The sequence below is a fragment of the Pollachius pollachius genome (assembly GCF_949987615.1).
Source record: "Pollachius pollachius genome assembly, chromosome: 20".
Lineage (NCBI taxonomy): Eukaryota > Metazoa > Chordata > Actinopteri > Gadiformes > Gadidae > Pollachius > Pollachius pollachius.
In genome coordinates, this window is record NC_136953.1 from 8,106,289 (window position 1) to 8,125,873 (window position 19,585).

At 51.8% G+C, this 19,585-nt stretch overlaps 1 protein-coding gene across 3 annotated transcripts in view; it reads left to right on the forward strand.

The window, feature by feature from the left end:
* dysf (dysferlin, limb girdle muscular dystrophy 2B (autosomal recessive)) overlaps window positions 1-19,585 on the forward strand; it is a 48,844-nt gene that overhangs the window by 2,841 nt on the left and 26,418 nt on the right. For 2 of the 3 annotated variants that reach the window (XM_079758156.1, XM_079758158.1), the window contains exons 2-30: window positions 1,083-1,138; window positions 1,791-1,882; window positions 3,167-3,272; window positions 3,450-3,573; window positions 4,027-4,286; window positions 4,782-4,910; window positions 5,020-5,082; window positions 5,187-5,237; window positions 5,338-5,368; window positions 5,677-5,792; window positions 5,927-6,053; window positions 6,603-6,706; window positions 7,058-7,126; window positions 7,248-7,291; window positions 7,442-7,524; window positions 9,636-9,751; window positions 10,289-10,402; window positions 10,716-10,893; window positions 11,401-11,525; window positions 11,660-11,766; window positions 12,639-12,834; window positions 15,875-16,021; window positions 16,410-16,541; window positions 16,937-17,103; window positions 17,466-17,580; window positions 17,800-17,905; window positions 18,369-18,511; window positions 18,956-19,129; window positions 19,453-19,537. In XM_079758156.1, the coding sequence (XP_079614282.1) occupies window positions 1,083-1,138; window positions 1,791-1,882; window positions 3,167-3,272; window positions 3,450-3,573; window positions 4,027-4,286; window positions 4,782-4,910; window positions 5,020-5,082; window positions 5,187-5,237; window positions 5,338-5,368; window positions 5,677-5,792; window positions 5,927-6,053; window positions 6,603-6,706; window positions 7,058-7,126; window positions 7,248-7,291; window positions 7,442-7,524; window positions 9,636-9,751; window positions 10,289-10,402; window positions 10,716-10,893; window positions 11,401-11,525; window positions 11,660-11,766; window positions 12,639-12,834; window positions 15,875-16,021; window positions 16,410-16,541; window positions 16,937-17,103; window positions 17,466-17,580; window positions 17,800-17,905; window positions 18,369-18,511; window positions 18,956-19,129; window positions 19,453-19,537 (3,360 nt within the window). The remainder of the gene's footprint in view (window positions 1-1,082; window positions 1,139-1,790; window positions 1,883-3,166; window positions 3,273-3,449; window positions 3,574-4,026; window positions 4,287-4,781; window positions 4,911-5,019; window positions 5,083-5,186; window positions 5,238-5,337; window positions 5,369-5,676; window positions 5,793-5,926; window positions 6,054-6,602; window positions 6,707-7,057; window positions 7,127-7,247; window positions 7,292-7,441; window positions 7,525-9,635; window positions 9,752-10,288; window positions 10,403-10,715; window positions 10,894-11,400; window positions 11,526-11,659; window positions 11,767-12,638; window positions 12,835-15,874; window positions 16,022-16,409; window positions 16,542-16,936; window positions 17,104-17,465; window positions 17,581-17,799; window positions 17,906-18,368; window positions 18,512-18,955; window positions 19,130-19,452; window positions 19,538-19,585) is intronic. The other variant, XM_079758157.1, reaches the window with a different exon arrangement.

The following is a 19,585-nucleotide window of genomic DNA, read 5'->3' on the forward strand; positions in this document are numbered from 1 at the left end:
CTCATGGAATGCCTCTTGTCCAATCAAATGACTTGGTCGGAACTAACTGTTGTATAATAGTATAGTATAGTTAGTAGTTGATAGTTAGTTTGACTAACCCTCCTGTGCTGTTCTGTGTAGAGTTTAAATATTTTGCGTGTCTTCCTGTGTATGTGCGTATGTGTGTGTCAGTGTGCTCTTTCTTTTGTTTTGTCATTTTTAATTATGTGAGTCTTTTTTCAGACAAGAAATTGGCATAACTTCGCCTTCCCCTCAAACAAACCCGCACACGCACACACACACACACACACACACACACACACACACACACACACACACACACACTAACACTAACACTGAGCCAGGTTTCCTCGGCTGTGTGACATCAGAGGGTCCTGTCAAGGTGCACCAGTTTCAAACCAACCAGGAAGTGGACACTGTGCCACTTCCTGTTCACTTCCTGTCTCTGTGATACGCACTCCTTGTCCTGGGAGATTTAAGAGGGACGGGAATGCGTGTGTGTATGTATGTGTATGTTGACAGGATTGGAAACAGGAAGGAGGTGTTGTTGCCAGGGTGTGTTCTAAGGAAAGCAGAACACCCATCAAAGTATTATTGTTATGAGTGTAACAGACTTATTATTATTATGGGATAGTGTGTACGTGTGTGTTTCTGTGTTTGGTATCACTCTATGAAATCTATTTACTGTAATTTAATGGGATTTAACACAATTGTGTGTGTGTGTCTGTGTGTGTGTGTGTGTGTGTCTGTGTGTTATCACTCTATGAAATATATTCAATGCAATCTAATGCAATTACATTTTTGGTCAATCTTTCAGGATTGACAGATAATTGTCTTCATCCTCTCTCTCTCTCTCTCTCTCTCTCTCTCTCTCTCTCTCTCTCTCTCTCTCTCTCTCTCTCTCCCCGCCCCTCCCCTGGGTGTCTTTCATTTGTATTGATAGCTGATGCATAGAAGGATGTATAAACGCCCTTCAGAGCTTTGTTGCTATCATAATGGTTCCTCCTTTTACAGGGACCACTGAACAGCCGTTGAATTCATTATTATATGTTTTAAGTTATTATTATTATTATTCTTTCTAGGCACCAAGAAAAAGACCAAGGTTGTCAAGAACAACCCTAACCCAGTGTGGAATGAGGTAAGAACACTATTAACCACAATCCACCTAACATTTCTATGACTTCACACACACACACTTTTAATACGTCTGGATTCACATGACTATTTCCCACAATTCACCCGCAACCACCATGACTTTTACCCACAATCCACCTGGCACCATGAATTTGACCACAATCCACCTGGCAGCACCAAGACTATTACCCACAATTCACTTGGCCCCATGACTTTGACCCTCAATCCACCTGGCAGCACCAAGACTATTACCCACAATTCACTTGGCCCCATGACTTTGACCCTCAATCCACCTGGCAGCACCAAGACTATTACCCAGAATTCACTTGGCCCCATGACTTTGACCCTCAATCCACCTGGCAACACCATGAATATTGCCTAGAATTCACCTGACACCACTAGGTTTCTCCAACTGCGTCCAGTGGCCTTTTGCTCTGAGACATTGATTACATTGAAGTTGAAAAATAACTCAGAAGCTCCAGACTAATTTGCGAAATGGTCCGGCGATGTCAGGTCGCCTGGCACCATAACGATTATCCACATCCATGAAACATTACCGGGACTGTAACCCACAATCCACCTGGAACTAATCTTTTGATCATTTGAAACTGATGCATACGGGGACTATATGTCTTAAATATGACAATGTATTTCAGGGTTTTGAGTGGGACCTGAAGGGAATTCCTCTGGATTCCGCAGCAGAGATCCACTGTGTGGTTAAAGACCACGAGAAGATGGGGAGGAACAGGTACTGTCTGTCTGTCTGTCTGACTGTCTGCCTGTTGGTCTCTCTGCCTGTCTGTCTGACTGTCTGCCTGTCTGCCTGTTTGTGTTGCTCCCCATCTGTCTGACATGTCTGTCTGTCTCTCAGCCCGTCTGTCCCCCTAGAAGTGTTATCTCAACTTGCCATCCCAGAATAGAACCCTGGGTCGCTCAGAGAGGGCGATGCTTCCTCCTGATAGGTCGGGAGACAGGAAGTAGGGTCAGCCAGCAGGACGCTAGGAACAGAACCACTCTGGGGAACAGTGGGAGGTGGAGATACCATTAGGTTATGTAAGGTGTAGGTGACAGGGTTCTTTATACAACACACACACACACACACACACACACACACACACACACACACACACACACACACACACACACACACACACACACACACACACACACACACACACACACACACACGCACACACACACGCACACACACACTGGAATCCGGAGAATATGGCGCCCTCGGTTGCCCTCGGAAACCGATATTCCGAAAAGCATATTAACAGATCCCCCACACAATGGCTAGCTCGACTGGAATGATGTCACCTTTGTTCTAGAATATACCTGCGTACCTCACGTTCAACCGTGACCAACACACACAGATTCACACACACACACACACACACACACACAGATACTGTTGTTAGGGTTATCCAGGTTGCTGGGTGAAAGCATGTATATAGTAATATATGCGTTTATGATATTATCCAGGTTCCTGGGTGAGAGCCGGGTGTATATAGTGTAGAAGGCTCCTGGGTGTGGGGTTTCCACGCTACCAAGTTGAATAGTAAGCCACACAACACAGAGAGCAGTTCAAAGTCAGGGTGATTTATTTACCGGGTAAATAACAACCGCCAGGGTGGGAAAAGGGTCATCCACCTCCATTAGCATCTAATCTGTTATCCTTAATCCATCCAATTCACTTTCCGTCTATCTCTCCCTCGTCGGCCGTACAGCACTTCCAGACGATCACACAGATCCTCTCTGTACTTCTCTAGGCTTCCAAGATCACACAGCCCCTGTCTGTAGTTTGCTAGCCCTTTTAACCCCAAGCACCCCTGCTTAATGATCCTCAGGCTTGCGTCGTTAAAGGGAGGAAGTCCATGTAAGGCTTGGGGGTGGAGCCAGCAGGTTGCCAGATATACCACTCCCCCCTGCCGTCTGCCACAATAGTAATAAATGTGTTTATGATATTATCCTTGTTCCTGTGTGAGAGCCGGGTGTATATAGTAATACACGTGTGTATGATATTATCCAGGTTCCTGGGTGAGAGCAGGGTGTCTCTCAGGGATGTCCTCAACTCTCCAAACCTGGCGGCTTGCTTCACCGTGTCCCTGATGGACACCAAGAGGAACAACACTGGAGTAATACACACACACACACACACACACACACACACACACACACACACACACACACACACACACACACACACACACACACACGACTAGACATGCATACACGTACAAACACACACCACACAGACACAGAAACACGCAAAAACACAGTGTTCTCAACAGTTACGTGTGTTTCCCTACTAGGCCACACTAAGCCTGCAGGTTTCCTACATCCCTCCCCCTGGAGCAGCGCCCATCTACCAGCCTCCCGCCCAGCCAGAGCCCTCCCACTACAGCAACCCCCACGTAGAGCTGGACACCATCACAAGTAACACCCTGTCCCACCCCCCTGTCTGTCTCTCTACCTGTCTGTCCACCTGTCTCCCTGTCTGTCTCTACCTGTCCGACCTCCCTGTCTGCTCTCTACCTGTCTGGCTGTTTGTCTGTCTGTCTGTCTGCTCTCTACCTGTCTGTCTACCTGTCTCCCTCCCTGTCACTCTACCTGTCTGCTCTCTACCTGTCTGTCTACCTGTCTCCCTCCCTGTCACTCTACCTGTCTGCTCGCTACCTGTCTGTCTACCTGCCTCCCTGTCTGTCTCTCTACCTGTCTGACCGCCCTGCCTGTCTCTCTCCCTGTCTGGCTGTTTGTCTGTCTCTCTACCTGTCTGACCACCCTGTCTGTCTCTCTACCTGTCTGTCTCCCTGTCTGTCTCTCTACCTGCCCGCCCCCCCCCTTTCTGCTCTCTAGCTGTCTGTCTGACCTGCCTGTCTCCCTCTCCAGTGGTCTCCATGGACACCATGGGGGAGGAGGACACAGAGAGCATGCTGATGCTGGAGCCCAGCGAGGAGCAGGGTCTGGAGGACGGGGGCCGCTCCCTGGTGGACTCAGGCCCCCAGGGGCCCCAGGGCAGGGAGACCCCCACCGCCCAAACCCCCAAGAGACCCCCACCCTCCTACAAAGCCCAGGCCGGGCTGAGGAAGAGGAGGAGGGGGGCCGGCAGCCAGAACAGAGCCCTCCCCAACAAGCCCCAGGACCTGCAGGTGTGGTGTGTGTGTGTGTGTGTGTGTGTGTGTGTGTGTGTGTGTGTGTGTGTGTCTGGTTGTCCCTGCGTGTGTGTCAGTGTGTACGTTTACGGTTGCCGTGTGGGGGTGTGTTGTTATCTATGTGTGTGAGTGTGGCAGTCCATGTGCGTGTGTGTGTGTCTGGTTGTCCTTGTGTGTGTGTGTGTCAGTGTGTGCGTTTAGGGTTGTCAACGTGGGTGGGTGGGGGTTTGTGTGTTTATCTATTTGTGTGAGTGTGGTTTTCAAAGTGTGTGTGTATGATCACATTTCTGCGTGTATATGTGTGGTTGTCGTGTGTGTGCATTGGTATTGTTGTCCATGTGGGTCTGTTGGACTGTCTATTTGTGTGGGTAGTTGTCTGTGTGTTTGTGTATATGTGTGTGTGTGTTTGTGTGTCTGAGATTATGATTTGAATCACTAGACCAATCAGAACCAGTTTCTGTACACCTGAACGATAAACTCCTCCTCCTTCAGGTGCGTGTGCGGATCATCGAGGGGAGACAGTTGCCGGGCATCAATATCCAACCAGTCGTCAAGGTAACCGTTGCCGGGCAGACCAAGAGGACCTGCATCCGTAAGGGGAACAACCCTGTGTTTGATGAGGTGAGCAGAGGTCAAAGGTCATGTATATGAAGTCACCGTGGGTCAGAAACCTCTCTCCGTTTGAAGTTGAGATTTGATCTGTGTGTGTGTGTGTGTGTGTGTGTGTCAGACCTTCTTCCTGAACTTCTTTGAGACACCCTCCGACCTGTTTGACGAGCCCATCTTCATCACCGTGAGTATCATCCTCTACCTCATCCTCTGCTGCAGCATGTCATATGGTTTATAGTTTTAAAAGGACTTTTTGTTCTTCCTTCTCTCTCTCTCCCTCAATGTAAGGTGTGTGACTCTCGCATGCTCAGGCATGATGCTGTCATTGGAGAATTTAAGGTAGGAGCACATACTGTGTACACATATGTGTGTGTAGATGACATATTTCTGCGTAGTGTTCTTGTATTTCTGCAAGTAAGACCTCAAAATGTTTTGGCAGCTGGATGTGGGGACAGTCTACAGTGAGCACAGTAAGTACATTATGAGTACTACAAATAACACATTTACACCCTGGAAGCTTCTGTGAGGTTTGAGTGAGGCACTGATTGTTTGAATAGGGAATAGTTACGTACTTAATATAACAAAAATACACTCAACGACTATGAAATAATTCTGGTATTTAGTTCATTTCTGCACTGCTTAACGCGCTCCCAGCCCTCCGATAAAGTTCTTTATTAGTCCTAATCTGGGACTACTTCTTCTTAAAGTTGTATTTGTAGTGCTTCGACGATGGTGTTCTGAGCCTACATTTCCCATGATGCTATCCGTCTCGCCTTAGGACACTGCTTCCTGAGGAAGTGGCTGCTGCTCAGTGACCCTGACGACCTCTCGGCAGGGGTCAAAGGTTACGTGAAGGTCAGCCTGTTGGTGCTGGCGGCGGGAGACGAACCCCCGGTGAGAGACCACGCACACACACACACATGATTTTATAATGCGTGGAAGATTGTTTTGATTTTTGCTATGTTTACGTGTGTATTTGTCTATGTATGTGTGTGTGTGTGTGTGTGTGTGTGTGTGTGTGTGTGCAGGCGGACCAGAAGGAGTGTGTGGAGGAGAAGGAGGACATCGAGGGGAACCTCCTGAGACCGGCCGGTCTGACCCTCAGAGGAGCGCAGTTCTCCCTCAGAGTCTTCAGAGCTGAAGACCTCCCTCAGAGTGAGTCCTCCTCTCCTCCTTATGTCTCCTCCTACTGTCTCCTCCTCCTGTCTCCTCCTCAGAGTGAGTCCTCCTCTCCTCCTTATGTCTCCTCCTACTGTCTTCTCCTCCTGTCTCCTCCCTCAGAGTGAGTCCTCCTTTACTCTCCTCCTCAGAGTGAGTCCTTTACTCTCCTCCTTATGTCTCCTCCTCAGAGTGAGCACTCCTTTACTCTCCTCCTTATGTCTCCTCCTTAGAGTGAGTCCTCCTTTACTCTCCTCCTCCTGTCTCCTCCTCAGAGTGAGTCCTCCTTTACTCTCCTCCTCCTGTCTCCTCCTCAGATTTAGGACTCCTCATATCCTCCTCAAATCTCTTCTCCTCCGCTTCCTTCTGTCTTCTCTCAGAATTGTTGCTCTCCATTTCTCCAATTCTCTCCTTTCTTAATCTCTCTTCTCTCGCTCTATCTTCTTTGGATATTCTGCAGCCATTTAGTTCCCCTCCCTCTCTCCCTCCTTCCCCCTCCCTCTCTCCCCTCCCTCTCCCATCCCACCCTCCCTCCCTCCCCCCCAGTGGACGATGCCTTCATGGACGGGATGAGGCAGATCCTGGGCTTCGACAGCAACAGGAAGAATCTCGTCGACCCGCTGATGGAGATCCACTTTGCAGGCAAAACCGTAAGTGTGCACAAATCACCAACAGCAGCAAGGACCCTCAGTGGTACAGTAACCAGTACGCTGGGGAGGGATGCACTGCAGGACAGTCTAGTGGACAGGTGTGGGACTCCCAGCTGAAGGTTCGGGGTTGGATTCCCAATGTCAATATTTTACCTGTAGCAGCCATAGTGCAAGATGTAGTCCAACACGACCTGCTCCTTACTGACCTGTCCCTCTACTGGCCAACCCCTGCCTGTTCCTTAATAAAAATGTGTCTAAACTCACTGTCAGTTACTTTAGACGATAGTGACGACTACTAAATGAGAAATAAGGTCAAATAATGCAAAGTAAGGAGAATTCTTGTACCCTCAGATCTGCACCAAAGTGCTGGAGAAGAGCGCCAACCCCCAGTGGAACCAGTGTCTGTCCATGCCCATCAGGGTGAGAGCGACACTCCTGCCAACCAATCACATCAGTCCATTACAAGGCTGGGCCAATCACATCACCCCACTCCGGACTGGGTGGGAGCAAAGACTGATGCTATTGTTCTGTTTCCCTTTAGTTTCCCTCCATGTGTGAGAAGATGAGACTCAGAGTCCTCGACTGGTGAGTCGTGTGGATGGTACTGTTCGATGACATCATAATCATCACGTTCGATGGCCTCATCAGCATATTAAGTGACATCATCGTCCAGTTTTATGACATCGTCGTCATCATCCTGTGTTATGACATCTTCGTTACGCTCTTTGTCTGCAGGGACCGGGCGAGTCACAATGACATCATCGGCACCGCCCACCTGTGCATGTCCAAGATATCAGCCCCTGGTGGAGAGATCGATGGTGAGAAACTGGTCTAGTCTGGTCTGGTCTGAACTAGTTTAACCTGGACTGGTCTGGTTTGAACTAGTGTAAACATGACTGGTCTGGTCTGAACTAGTGTAAACTGGACTGGTCCGGTCTGAACTAGTGTAAACTGGACTGGTCTGGTCTGAACTAGTGTAAACTGGACTGGTCTGGTCTGAACTAGTCTAACCTGAACTGGTCTGGTCTGAACTAGTGTAAACTGGACTGGTCTGGTCTGAACTAGTGTAAACCTGGACTGGTCTGGTCTGAACTAGTGTAAACTGGACTGGTCTGGTCGGAAGTAGTCTAACCTTGACTGGTCTGGTCTGAACTAGTGTAAACTGGACTGGTCTGGTCCGAAGTAGTCTAACCTCGACTGGTCTGGTCTGAACTAGTGTAAACTGGACTGGTCTGGTCAGAAGTAGTCTAACCTCGACTGGTCTGGTCTAAACTAGTGTAAACTGGACTGGTCTGGTCGGAACATGTCTAACCTGGAATGGTCTGGTCTGAACTAGTGTAAACTGGACTGGGCTGGTCGGAAGTAGCCTAACCTGGACTGGTTTGGTCTGAACTAATGTAAACTTTACTGGTCTGGTCTGAACTAGTGTAAACCTGAACTGGTCTGGTCTGAACTAATGTCAACTGTACTGGTCTGGTCTGAACTAGTCTAACCTGTATTTGAAGTGGCTTTTATTAACTTCTAACTGGCTGGGCTGCTCTGGTCCAAGATGTCTCCCTACTTATCTCTCTCTCATCAAGATCCTCTCAACCTGCTTCTCTTCCTATCCATCCGACTGAATCTCTTCAACTGAATCTTGATAGTTCATTTGGCTTCTTGTTTGCTGCAATATAAATAAATCAGCACTTCTAGCAAAAGAGCTGACGTGGTAATGGTCCTATATCAGTGGGAAACCTAATTCTAATACGGTTTAATGGTCTGGAAAACCTCAAAGAACCAGGAGATGGCACCTTGGTCAGCATAAAAAAGTTGATAACCCTCCAAATATATACTCCTCAATACTGCAATTACAGGATACTCCATCAGCACAATGGATGATCCAACAGGACATGAAGCTAGACCTAGAAGGACAGAGACGAGTGTTGTTCCCTGAAGCTAGGATGCTCCCTTCTCTCTTAACCAACTAACCTGACATTTTTATTTAGTAAAGCTTGATTGTCAGGTTGATCTAACAGACGTTTGAGCGAGCTTTGAGGCCTGCTACGTAACTGCTCTGTGACTGAACGGCACGCACAGCCCCGGCTTGTCGGACACGTTGGCGACAATCGTGTTTGTGTCGTATTTCTCATCCTCTGGTTCTCTCTGTCTCTCACTCGTTCTTCTTCTTCTGTGCACCAGATGAGCCGTCCTCTAGGAGTCTCCAGTCTGCCAGTATGTCCATCACTTTCTCGACCGCTTCTCTCTTACTGCCCTCTCTGTCTGTCTCTACCGCTCTCCGCCATCCTGTCTGTAACTCTACCTCGCTCGACCTCTCCGCCCCTTTCTTTTACTCTCTTTACCTCACTACTACTTTCTCACTACCTCCCTCCCTCTCTCTCTCTCTCTCTCTCTCTCTCTCTCTCTCTCTCTCTCTCTAGCTCTCTCTCTCTCTCCCTCACCCTCTTTATTATCTTACGTTTTTGACTTCAATGTGACTGAATGAAGAATGACTTAATGAACTACTTGTAGATCAGCTCTTGACTTTCCACATTCCTGTGTCTGGTAACTGTGGATATTTGAAAATATAACCCTCGAAATCATTTAAAGAGAAGATTGATTAATTGACTGATTGATTGATTATTGATCAATGCAGGTGAGATGAGCCTGCCTCCTCTATTCCTATCTTTAATGATTGTTGTTTGATTGTTATATTTTTATATCTTATATCCCTGGTAATAAAATACTGTTTTATTACCTGGGTGTGTGTTAATGTGGGTGTGTCTGTTAATGTATGTATTTGCGTGTGTGTGCATGTTCATCTGTTTGTGTGTGTGTGTGTGTGTGTGTGTGTGTGTGGTATTTGCATGTTCATCCATTTGTGTGTGTGTGTGTGTATTCGGTGCATATATGTGGTGTGTGTGTGTGTGTGTGTGTGTGTGTGTGTGTGTAGTGGACGACAGTCTGGGGTTCCTGCCCACCTTCGGGCCCAGCTGGGTCAACCTGTACGGGAGTCCCAGAGAGTTCCACACCTTCAATGACCCCCACCACACCCTCAACCTGGGGAAGGTACCCTCCACCCACCACCACTCCCACCTCCACCTCCCCCATCAGCTCCACCACCAACACTACCTCCTCAACCTCCCCATTACCTCCCCCTCCTAAACGGGTACAACTTCACCACAATCTAATACAGTCAAATGAAAAAGCCTCATCCTCCATCTCTCTCCTACTCTCCGTCTCCCGTCACCTCCCCCTCTCTCCTCCTCTCTCTCCTCTCCTCTTCCCCTCTCTCTCCCCCTCTCTCATCCTCTCTCTACTCCACTATCTCTCTCTCCACCCTCTTCCCCTCTCTCTCTCTCTCTCATCCTCTTTCTACTCCACTATCTCTCCCACCCTCTTCCCCTCTCTCTCTCTCTCTCATCCTCTCTCTACTCCACTATCTCTCCCACCCTCTTCCCCCCTATCTCTCTCTCTCTCTCTTCCTCTTTCTTCTCCTCTATCCCTCTTTCCAACCTCTTCTCATCTCTCTCTCTCTTTCCCCCCCTCTCGCATCCTCTCTCTATTCCCCCCCTCCCCCCCTCTCCCTCCCTGTCTCCCTGGCAGGGTGAGGGCGTGTCGTACCGTGGTCGTGTCCTGGTGGAGCTGAACACCAAGCTGGTGGACCGGCTGGAGCAGAGGACGGAGGACATCCCATCTGATGATCTGCTGGTGGTGGAGGTGAGGAGGCCGTCTGGACTATGTTCACCCGGCTGGATGGGTGCTCTGTTCTTTTTCTCACTCCAATTATCCTTTTCTCGTTCTCTCTCTCTTCTCCCTCCTCCTCCCCTCTCTTCTCGTCTCCCCTCTCTTTTATCTCATCCGGTCGCTCTCCCTCTCTCCTACGCTCTCCTCTGTTCACCTTCCCCACCCCATCACCTTCTCTCTTCTCCTCTCCTCTCCACTCATCTCCTCTCCTCCCCTCTCCTCTCCTCCCCTCCTCCCCCTCCTCTCCCCCCTCTCCTCCCCTCCCCTCTCCTCTCTCCTCTATCAGAAGTTCCTGAGGAAGAGGAAGTTCTCTCTGTTCGCGGCGTTCTACTCCGCCACGCTCCTTCAGGACGTAGACGACGCCGTCCAATTCGAGGTCAGCATCGGTAACTACGGCAACAAGTTTGACTACACCTGTCTGCCGCTGGCCTCCACTACCCAGTTCAGCCGTGCCGTGTTTGATGGTAGGTCAGAGGTCAAAAAGGCTGTGTTGAAGACGTTATAAATAAATACATTCCTAAGACTGTAAGAGTTTAGTCTAGATAGAAGATACATTCTTACAATCGTAATATAGCATTCCAAAATCTATGCCTAACCGTTTATTCTTTTAAATAAATAATTCTTCTCTGTGGAACCATTCTATCATTCTATGTTGGTGACATTTCAAGCCAATGATTACTGGAAAACGTAATAATGCTTCACTCCAACTGAAATCTGTTTTCTTTTAATTTCGAATGACCCAACAGTACCACTATGTGGCAATTTCTGGTACTAGCGCTTCGATCATTTATGTATATAGTTGTGCTAGCCTGGGGTAGTGATAGGCCGGTTTTCTTAGCATCATATAGGTTGTCTGGTATATATTAATGTATATGTTAATGCATGTATCTTTTTAGGTTGTCCTCACTACTACCTAACCTGGGGTCTACATGAATATATTAATGTCTATTTCAATAAATGTGTCTTTCTAGGTTGTCACTACTACTACCTGCCGTGGGGTAACGTCAAGCCAGTGGTGGTCTTGTCGTCGGAATGGGAGGACATCAGACCCAGGATAGAAGCTCTCAACATGCTGCTACAGATCACAAACAACCTGGTACTGTGTTTGTGTGTGTGTGTGTGTGTGTGTGTACGTGTATGTATGTGTGTGTGTGTGTTTAGTTCTGGTCTAGTATTAGCTCTTCTCCTTTCCCCCTCCTTCCGCCTGGCTCATGGGTTCTCTGCCCCCAGGAGTCCAACCTGCAGCGGGTCCAGCTGCTGGTGAAGGCCGCGAAGGACCTGGATGAGGTGGAGCTGGCTGTGGTCGGCCTGCTGGATCAGGTCATCACTGACTGCAGGTAACCGGATAGGCCGTCGGGATTCTGATGTCGTCACTTATGGGCGCTGCTATTGGCCGTTTGGCCTGAGCGCCATGAATTTTTTTTTACAAATACAGTTTAATCTCTCCTCTGTTCTCTCCGTCTGTTTTTCTTTCTCCGGATGTCTTACCCTCTCTCTCGTCTGTCATCTCCCCTCTCTCCTCCTTCCTCTCTCCTCTCTCCTCCCCTCTCTCATCTCTCTCCTCTCTCCTCCCCCCTCTCTCCTCTCTCCTCCCCCCTCTCTTCTCTCTCCTCTCTCCTCTCCCCTCTCTTCTCTCTCCTCTCTCCTCCCCCCTCTCTTCTCTCTCCTCTCTCCTCTCTCCTCCCCCCTCTCTCCTCTCTCCTCTCCCCTCTCTCCTCCCCCCTCTCTTCTCTCTCCTCTCTCCTCTCCCCTCTCTTCTCTCTCCTCTCTCCTCTCCCCTCTCTTCTCTCTCCTCTCTCCTCTCTCCTCTCCCCTCTCTCCTCTCCCCTCTCTTCTCTCTCCTCTCTCCTCTCCTCTCTCCTCCCCCCCTCTCTTCTCTCTCCTCTCTCCCTGTCCTCTCTCTTCTCTCCTCTCTCCTCCCCCCTCTCTCCCTGTCCTCTCTCTCCTCTCTCCTCTCTCCTCCCCCCTCTCTCCTCTCTCCCTGACCTCTCTCCTCTCCCCTCTCTCCTCTCTCTTCTCTCTTCTCTCCTCTCTCCTCCCCCCCTCTCTCCCTGTCCTCTCTCTTCTCTCTCCTCTCTCCTCCCCCCTCTCTCCCTGTCCTCTCTCTTCTCTCCTCTCTCCCTGACCTCTCTCCTCTCCCCTCTCTCCTCTCTCCTCTCTCCCTGTCCTCTCTCCTCTCCCCCCTCTCCCTCCCTTCGGCCTCCCCCAGTCAGGAGCTGCCGTCTCTGGACCAGTGGCCGTGTGTGACCCCTCTGGACAAGTCGCTGCGTAACCTGCGCTGCCTCCACCTGCAGCAGGTGCTGTCGGGGGCCCAGAGCCTGAAGCACGGCCCCGCCACAGACCTGTCCTCCGTGCTGGAGCTGGCCCAGGACTGGGCCGCACGCCTCCGCTCCCTGGCTGAGGAGGTGGGCTGGGAGAGGGGGACAGGGGGAGGGTCTAGAGGAGAGGGGGACAGGGGGAGGGTCTAGAGGAGAGAGGGACAGGGGGAGGGTCTAGAGGAGAGGGGACGGGGGGAGGGTCTAGAGGAGAGGGGGACAGGGGGAGGGTCTAGAGGAGAGGGGGACCGGTGGAGGGTCTAGAGGAAAGGGGGACGGGGGGAGGGTCTAGAGGAGAGGGGGACGGGGGAGGGTCTAGAGGAGAGGGGGACAGGGGGAGGGTCTAGAGGAGAGGGGGACGGGGGGAGGGTCTAGAGGAGAGGGGGACGGGGGGAGGGTCTAGAGGAGAGGGGGACGGGGGAGGGTCTAGAGGAGAGGGGGACTGGGGAGGGTCTAGAGGAGAGGGGGACGGGGGGAGGGTCTAGAGGAGAGGGGGACGGCGGGGAGGGTCTAGAGGAGAGGGGGACGGGGGGAGGGTCTAGAGGAGAGGGGGACAGGGGGAGGGTCTAGAGGAGAGGGGGACGGGGGAGGGTCTAGAGGAGAGGGGGACGGGGGAGGGTCTAGAGGAGAGGGGGACGGGGGAGGGTCTAGAGGAGAGGGGGACGGGGGGAGTGTCTAGAGGAGAGGGGGACGGGGGGAGGGTCTAGAGGAGAGGGGGTCGATTGGGAGGGTCTAGAGGAGAGGGGGACGGGGGGAGGGTCTAGAGGAGAGGGGGTAGAGTGGGAGGGTCTAGAGGAGAGGGGTAGAGTGGGAGGGTCTAGAGGAGAGGGGTAGAGTGGGAGGGTCCAGAGGAGAGGGGTAGAGTGGGAGGGTCTAGAGGAGAGGGGTAGAGTGGGAGGGTCTAGAGGAGAGGGGGACGGGGGGAGGGTCTAGAGGAGAGGGGTAGAGTGGGAGGGTCTAGAGGAGAGGGGTAGAGTGGGAGGGTGTAGAGGAGAGGGGTAGAGTGGGAGGGTCTAGAGGAGAGGGGTAGAGTGGGAGGGTCTAGAGGAGAGGGGTAGAGTGGGAGGGTCTAGAGGAGAGGGGTAGAGTGGGAGGGTCTAGAGGAGAGGGGGACGGGGGGAGGGTCTAGAGGAGAGGGGGACGGGGGGAGGGTCTAGAGGAGAGGGGGTAGAGTGGGAGGGTCTAGAGGAGAGGGGGTAGAGTGGGAGGGTCTAGAGGAGAGGGGGACGGGGGGAGGGTCTAGAGGAGAGGGGTAGAGTGGGAGGGTCTAGAGGAGAGGGGGTAGAGTGGGAGGGTCTAGAGGAGAGGGGGACGGGGGGAGGGTCTAGAGGAGAGGGGTAGAGTGGGAGGGTCTAGAGGAGAGGGGGTAGAGGGGGAGGGTCTAGAGGAGAGGGGGACGGGGGGAGGGTCTAGAGGAGAGGGGGACGGGGGGAGGGTCTAGAGGAGAGGGGGACGGGGGGAGGGTCTAGAGGAGAGGGGGACGGGGGAGGGTCTAGAGGAGAGGGGGACGGGGGAGGGTCTAGAGGAGAGGGGGACGGGGGGAGGGTCTAGAGGAGAGGGGGACGGCGGGGAGGGTCTAGAGGAGAGGGGGACGGGGGGAGGGTCTAGAGGAGAGGGGGACAGGGGGAGGGTCTAGAGGAGAGGGGGACGGGGGGAGGGTCTAGAGGAGAGGGGGACGGGGGAGGGTCTAGAGGAGAGGGGGACGGGGGAGGGTCTAGAGGAGAGGGGGACGGGGGAGGGTCTAGAGGAGAGGGGGACGGGGGGAGTGTCTAGAGGAGAGGGGGACGGGGGGAGGGTCTAGAGGAGAGGGGGTCGATTGGGAGGGTCTAGAGGAGAGGGGGACGGGGGGAGGGTCTAGAGGAGAGGGGGTAGAGTGGGAGGGTCTAGAGGAGAGGGGTAGAGTGGGAGGGTCTAGAGGAGAGGGGTAGAGTGGGAGGGTCTAGAGGAGAGGGGTAGAGTGGGAGGGTGTAGAGGAGAGGGGTAGAGAGTGGGAGGGTCTAGAGGAGAGGGGTAGAGTGGGAGGGTCTAGAGGACAGGGGTAGAGTGGGAGGGTCTAGAGGAGAGGGGTAGAGTGGGAGGGTCTAGAGGAGAGGGGTAGAGTGGGAGGGTCTAGAGGAGAGGGGGACGGGGGGAGGGTCTAGAGGAGAGGGGGTAGAGTGGGAGGGTCTAGAGGAGAGGGGGACGGGGGGAGGGTCTAGAGGAGAGGGGGTAGAGTGGGAGGGTCTAGAGGAGAGGGGGGTAGAGTGGGAGGGTCTAGAGGAGAGGGGGACGGGGGGAGGGTCTAGAGGAGAGGGGGACGGGGGAGGGTCTAGAGGAGAGGGGGACGGGGGAGGGTCTAGAGGAGAGGGGGACGGGGGAGGGTCTAGAGGAGAGGGGGACGGGGGGAGTGTCTAGAGGAGAGGGGGACGGGGGGAGGGTCTAGAGGAGAGGGGGTCGATTGGGAGGGTCTAGAGGAGAGGGGGACGGGGGGAGGGTCTAGAGGAGAGGGGGTAGAGTGGGAGGGTCTAGAGGAGAGGGGTAGAGTGGGAGGGTCTAGAGGAGAGGGGTAGAGTGGGAGGGTGTAGAGGAGAGGGGTAGAGAGTGGGAGGGTCTAGAGGAGAGGGGTAGAGTGGGAGGGTCTAGAGGACAGGGGTAGAGTGGGAGGGTCTAGAGGAGAGGGGTAGAGTGGGAGGGTCTAGAGGAGAGGGGTAGAGTGGGAGGGTCTAGAGGAGAGGGGGACGGGGGGAGGGTCTAGAGGAGAGGGGGTAGAGTGGGAGGGTCTAGAGGAGAGGGGGACGGGGGGAGGGTCTAGAGGAGAGGGGGTAGAGTGGGAGGGTCTAGAGGAGAGGGGGTAGAGTGGGAGGGTCTAGAGGAGAGGGGGACGGGGGGAGGGTCTAGAGGAGAGGGGTAGAGTGGGAGGGTCTAGAGGAGAGGGGGTAGAGTGGGAGGGTCTAGAGGAGAGGGGGTAGAGTGGGAGGGTCTAGAGGAGAGGGGTAGAGTGGGAGGGTCTAGAGGAGAGGGGTAGAGTGGGGGGTCTAGAGATGGGGTTTGCAGGCCAGAGAGGGAGGGTTCATAGATGGGGGGAGAGAGGGGTACATACTGGAAGTAGACAGGAACAAGGTGAAAACTATCCTTGTAACTCCCCCCCCAGCCTCAGAACAGTGTTCCAGACATCGTGATCTGGATGATGCAGGGGGACCAGCGCGTGGCGTACCACCGGATCCCCGCCCACTCAGTGCTCTTCTCCCACTCCTACCCCGGGGAGCACTGCGGAGAGCTGCAGACCGTCTTCCTCAAGGTCCTCATCTGGGGCCACACGCACACGTACACCTATGTTCACGCATGCACAAACATGCACACACGTACAAACATACGTACAAACATACGTGAACACATTCACACACACACACAGACACTGGGCCGAGCTGCGGACTGTATCAAGCACCTCATCTATTGCCACACACATGCACACGTACTCATACAAACACACGCACACAAACACACACACGAACACACACACACACACATACACACACGCCCACTGTGGAGAGCTGCAGACTGCATCAAGGTCCTCATATGGATACATACACACCCACTCATCTCTCTTAAGGTAGTCTGTGTGTGTGTGTGTGTGTGTGTGTGTGTGTGTCTGTCGGTGTGTGTGTCTGTCGGTGTGTGTGTAACAGTATCCCCAGGGAACAGGAGGAGAGGCCAAGCTTCCTGGTCAGCTGAGAGTGAAAGTCTGGTTCGGATTGGCTGCGGACGTCAAGCATTTCAACCAATACGCTGAGGGCAAGCTGTCCGTGTTCGCCGAGACGGTGAGGCCTCCTTAGCTCTATAAAAACACACCAAATAAATAAATGTTTCATCGTTTGTTATGTAGAGTACCGTCTTATGTTGCAGTCTGTCGGTGACTGAATCGTTAAAAACTGTTTCATGCTGGTTTGATTCCGAATGAAACCAGTGTCAACCTTATTGACTTCCGGTGAGTGAGTGAGTGAGTGAGTGAGTGAGTGAGTGAGTGAGTGTGAGTGAGTGAGTGTGTGTGTGTGTGTGTGTGTGTGTGTGTGTGTGTGTGTGTGTGTGTGTGTGCGTGCGTGCGTACTCGGTTTTCTGTTCTACCGACCGCTGTTCATGTGTGTCTGCATATGATCGTGTCGGATGTGTCTTGTAATGTGTGTGATTTATGTGTGTGTGTGTGTGTCCTCCCCAGTATGAGAACCAGACCCGGCTGGCCCTGGTGGGCAGTTGGGGGACCACGGGACTGACCTCCCCCAAGTTCAGTGACGTGACGGGACGCCTGAAGCTGCCCAAGGAGAGCTTCAAGCCCTCCCCCGGCTGGAGCTGGGCCGGGGACTGGTTCATCTGCCCTGAGAAGACGTGAGGGGGGGGGGGGACTGGTTCATCTGCCCTGAGAAGACGTGAGGGGGGGGGGGGACTGGTTCATCTGCCCTGAGAAGACGTGAGGGGGGGGGGGGGGACTGGTTCATCTGCCCTGAGAAGACGTGAGGGGGGGGGGGGACTGGTTCATCTGCCCTGAGAAGACGTGAGGGGGGGGGGGGACTGGTTCATCTGCCCTGAGAAGACGTGAGGGGGGGGGGGGGACTGGTTCATCTGCCCTGAGGAGGGAGGGAGAGATAGGAAGAAAGAGAGATATCTGTGGGTTTTTATGTTCAATCTTAACTTGTGTTTGTGTGTGTGTTTGTGTGTGTTTGTGTGTGTGTGTGTGTGCGGCTCTGCAGGATGCTGTATGACACGGACGCAGGTCACATGACCTTCACAGAGGAAGTGTTTGAGACCCAGATGCGGTTGCCCGGGGGACAGTGGATCGGGATGCCTGAAGGGTACACAGATGTGGTATGTTTATATGCATATATATTTCAATATATACATATATTTCTATATGTATATGTCTGTATATACATTTCTATATGTTTTTATGCATATGTTTATATATATTTTGATATTTTTTATTTATACCTATTTCAATCTTTATTTCCGCATATATATTTCAATATGTATATGTGTGCATATATATTTCCTGGTGTTTTTATGTCTGTATTTCCGTCTCTATAGAACGGGGAGAAGGCGGTGCCTAAGGAGGAGGTGGAACCCCCCCTTGGCTGGGTGTGGGACGAGGTGGAGTGGAGCGAGGACCTCAACAGAGCTGTGGATGACCAAGGTACACACACACACACACGCACGCACGCACGCACACATTCACGTGCACACTTGATCATAACTCTTATTGATGGTTATGATCAGTATTGCTGGTTATTGATCCGTATTGCTGGTTATTGATGGTCATTGATGGTTATTACTTGATATGGATGAGCACTGATGGTTATTGATCAGTTGTAATGGTAATTGATAGTAATTGATTGCTATCGATCAGTATCCATGGTTATTGATCAGTATTGATGGTAATTGATTGCTATTGATCAGTATCCATGGTTATTGATCAGTATTGATGGTAATTGATGGTTATCGATTGCTATTGATCAGTATCCATGGTTATTGATGGTAATTGATCAGTATTGATGGTTGTTGATGGTAATTCATGGTAATTGATCAGTATTGATCGTTTTTTATCTGTATTGATGGCTATTGCTGGCTATCAATGGTTATTAATTCTGTGTGTTAAGGCTGGGAGTACGGCATCACCATCCCCCCGGACCGCAGGCCTAAGTCCTGGGTCCCTGCCGAGAAGATGTACCACACCAACCGCCGCCGCCGCTGGACACGCCTCCGCAGCCGCGACCTCACCAACATGGCCGCCCTCAGACAGGTAGAGAGACGTAGGCCCACACTGGGGGAGGGAGGGAGGGAGGGGGAGGGAGGGGGAGGGAGGGAGAGTAGGAGGGAGAGGGAGGGAGGGAGAGAGGGAGGGAGGGAGGGAGGGAGAGAGAGAGAAGGAGAGAGAGAGAGAGAGGGAGAGAGAGGGGGAGGGAGAGAGAGAAGGAGAGAGAGAGAGAGAGAGAAGGAGAGAGATAGAGAGAGAGAGAGAGAGGGGGAGGGAGAGAGAGAAGGAGAGAGAGAGAGAGAAAAACTGAGGCAGTACTTCAACCAGACACTAGAGGACACTGTTGTGACACAAATGAAAGAATACATTATTTGTGTATAGCACATACTGTATATGCATATATATATATATATACGTATATGTGGGTATATTAAAACACACACAGTATATTACATATATATATTTACATTGATAAACTGTGTTCTGCAGCAGCGTCCCGATGACTCAGAGCGAGAGGGCTGGGAGTACTCCTCTCTGTTCGGGTGGAGGTTCCACCTGAAGCCGAAGAAGACAGACTCCTTCAGGCGGAGGAGGTGGAGGTGTCGCATGGAGCCCCTGGAGAAGACCGGCCCCGCCGCCATCTTTGCTCTGGAGTGTTCCCTGGTGAGGGCTTCTCCCCTTCCCTGTGCAGTGTATCGCTATTCTAGTTCACTGTCAAGTACTTCACTATTCTAGATCCCTGTACAATGCATCAATATTCTAGTTCCGTGTGCAGTATGTCACTAATCCAGTTCCCTGATTAATATATCACTATTCCAGTTCTCTGTACAGAACATCACGATTCTAGTTCCCTAATTAATGCATCACTTTTCTAGTTCCCTAAGTAGTATCTGTATATATATATATATATATACATACATACAGATATTCGACAGTGTTTTTTCCATTATTCCGTGATTCAAATTCTTCTATTTCCTCCTCCTCAGAGCTCCATTGAGGACAGGAGCGATGAAAAGTCTGTCACCACCACCTTCGGAGTCAACAGACCCACCATCTCCTGCTTCTTTCAGAGTAACCATATTATGTATTTCATATTACACAAAACATATACATGTGTTA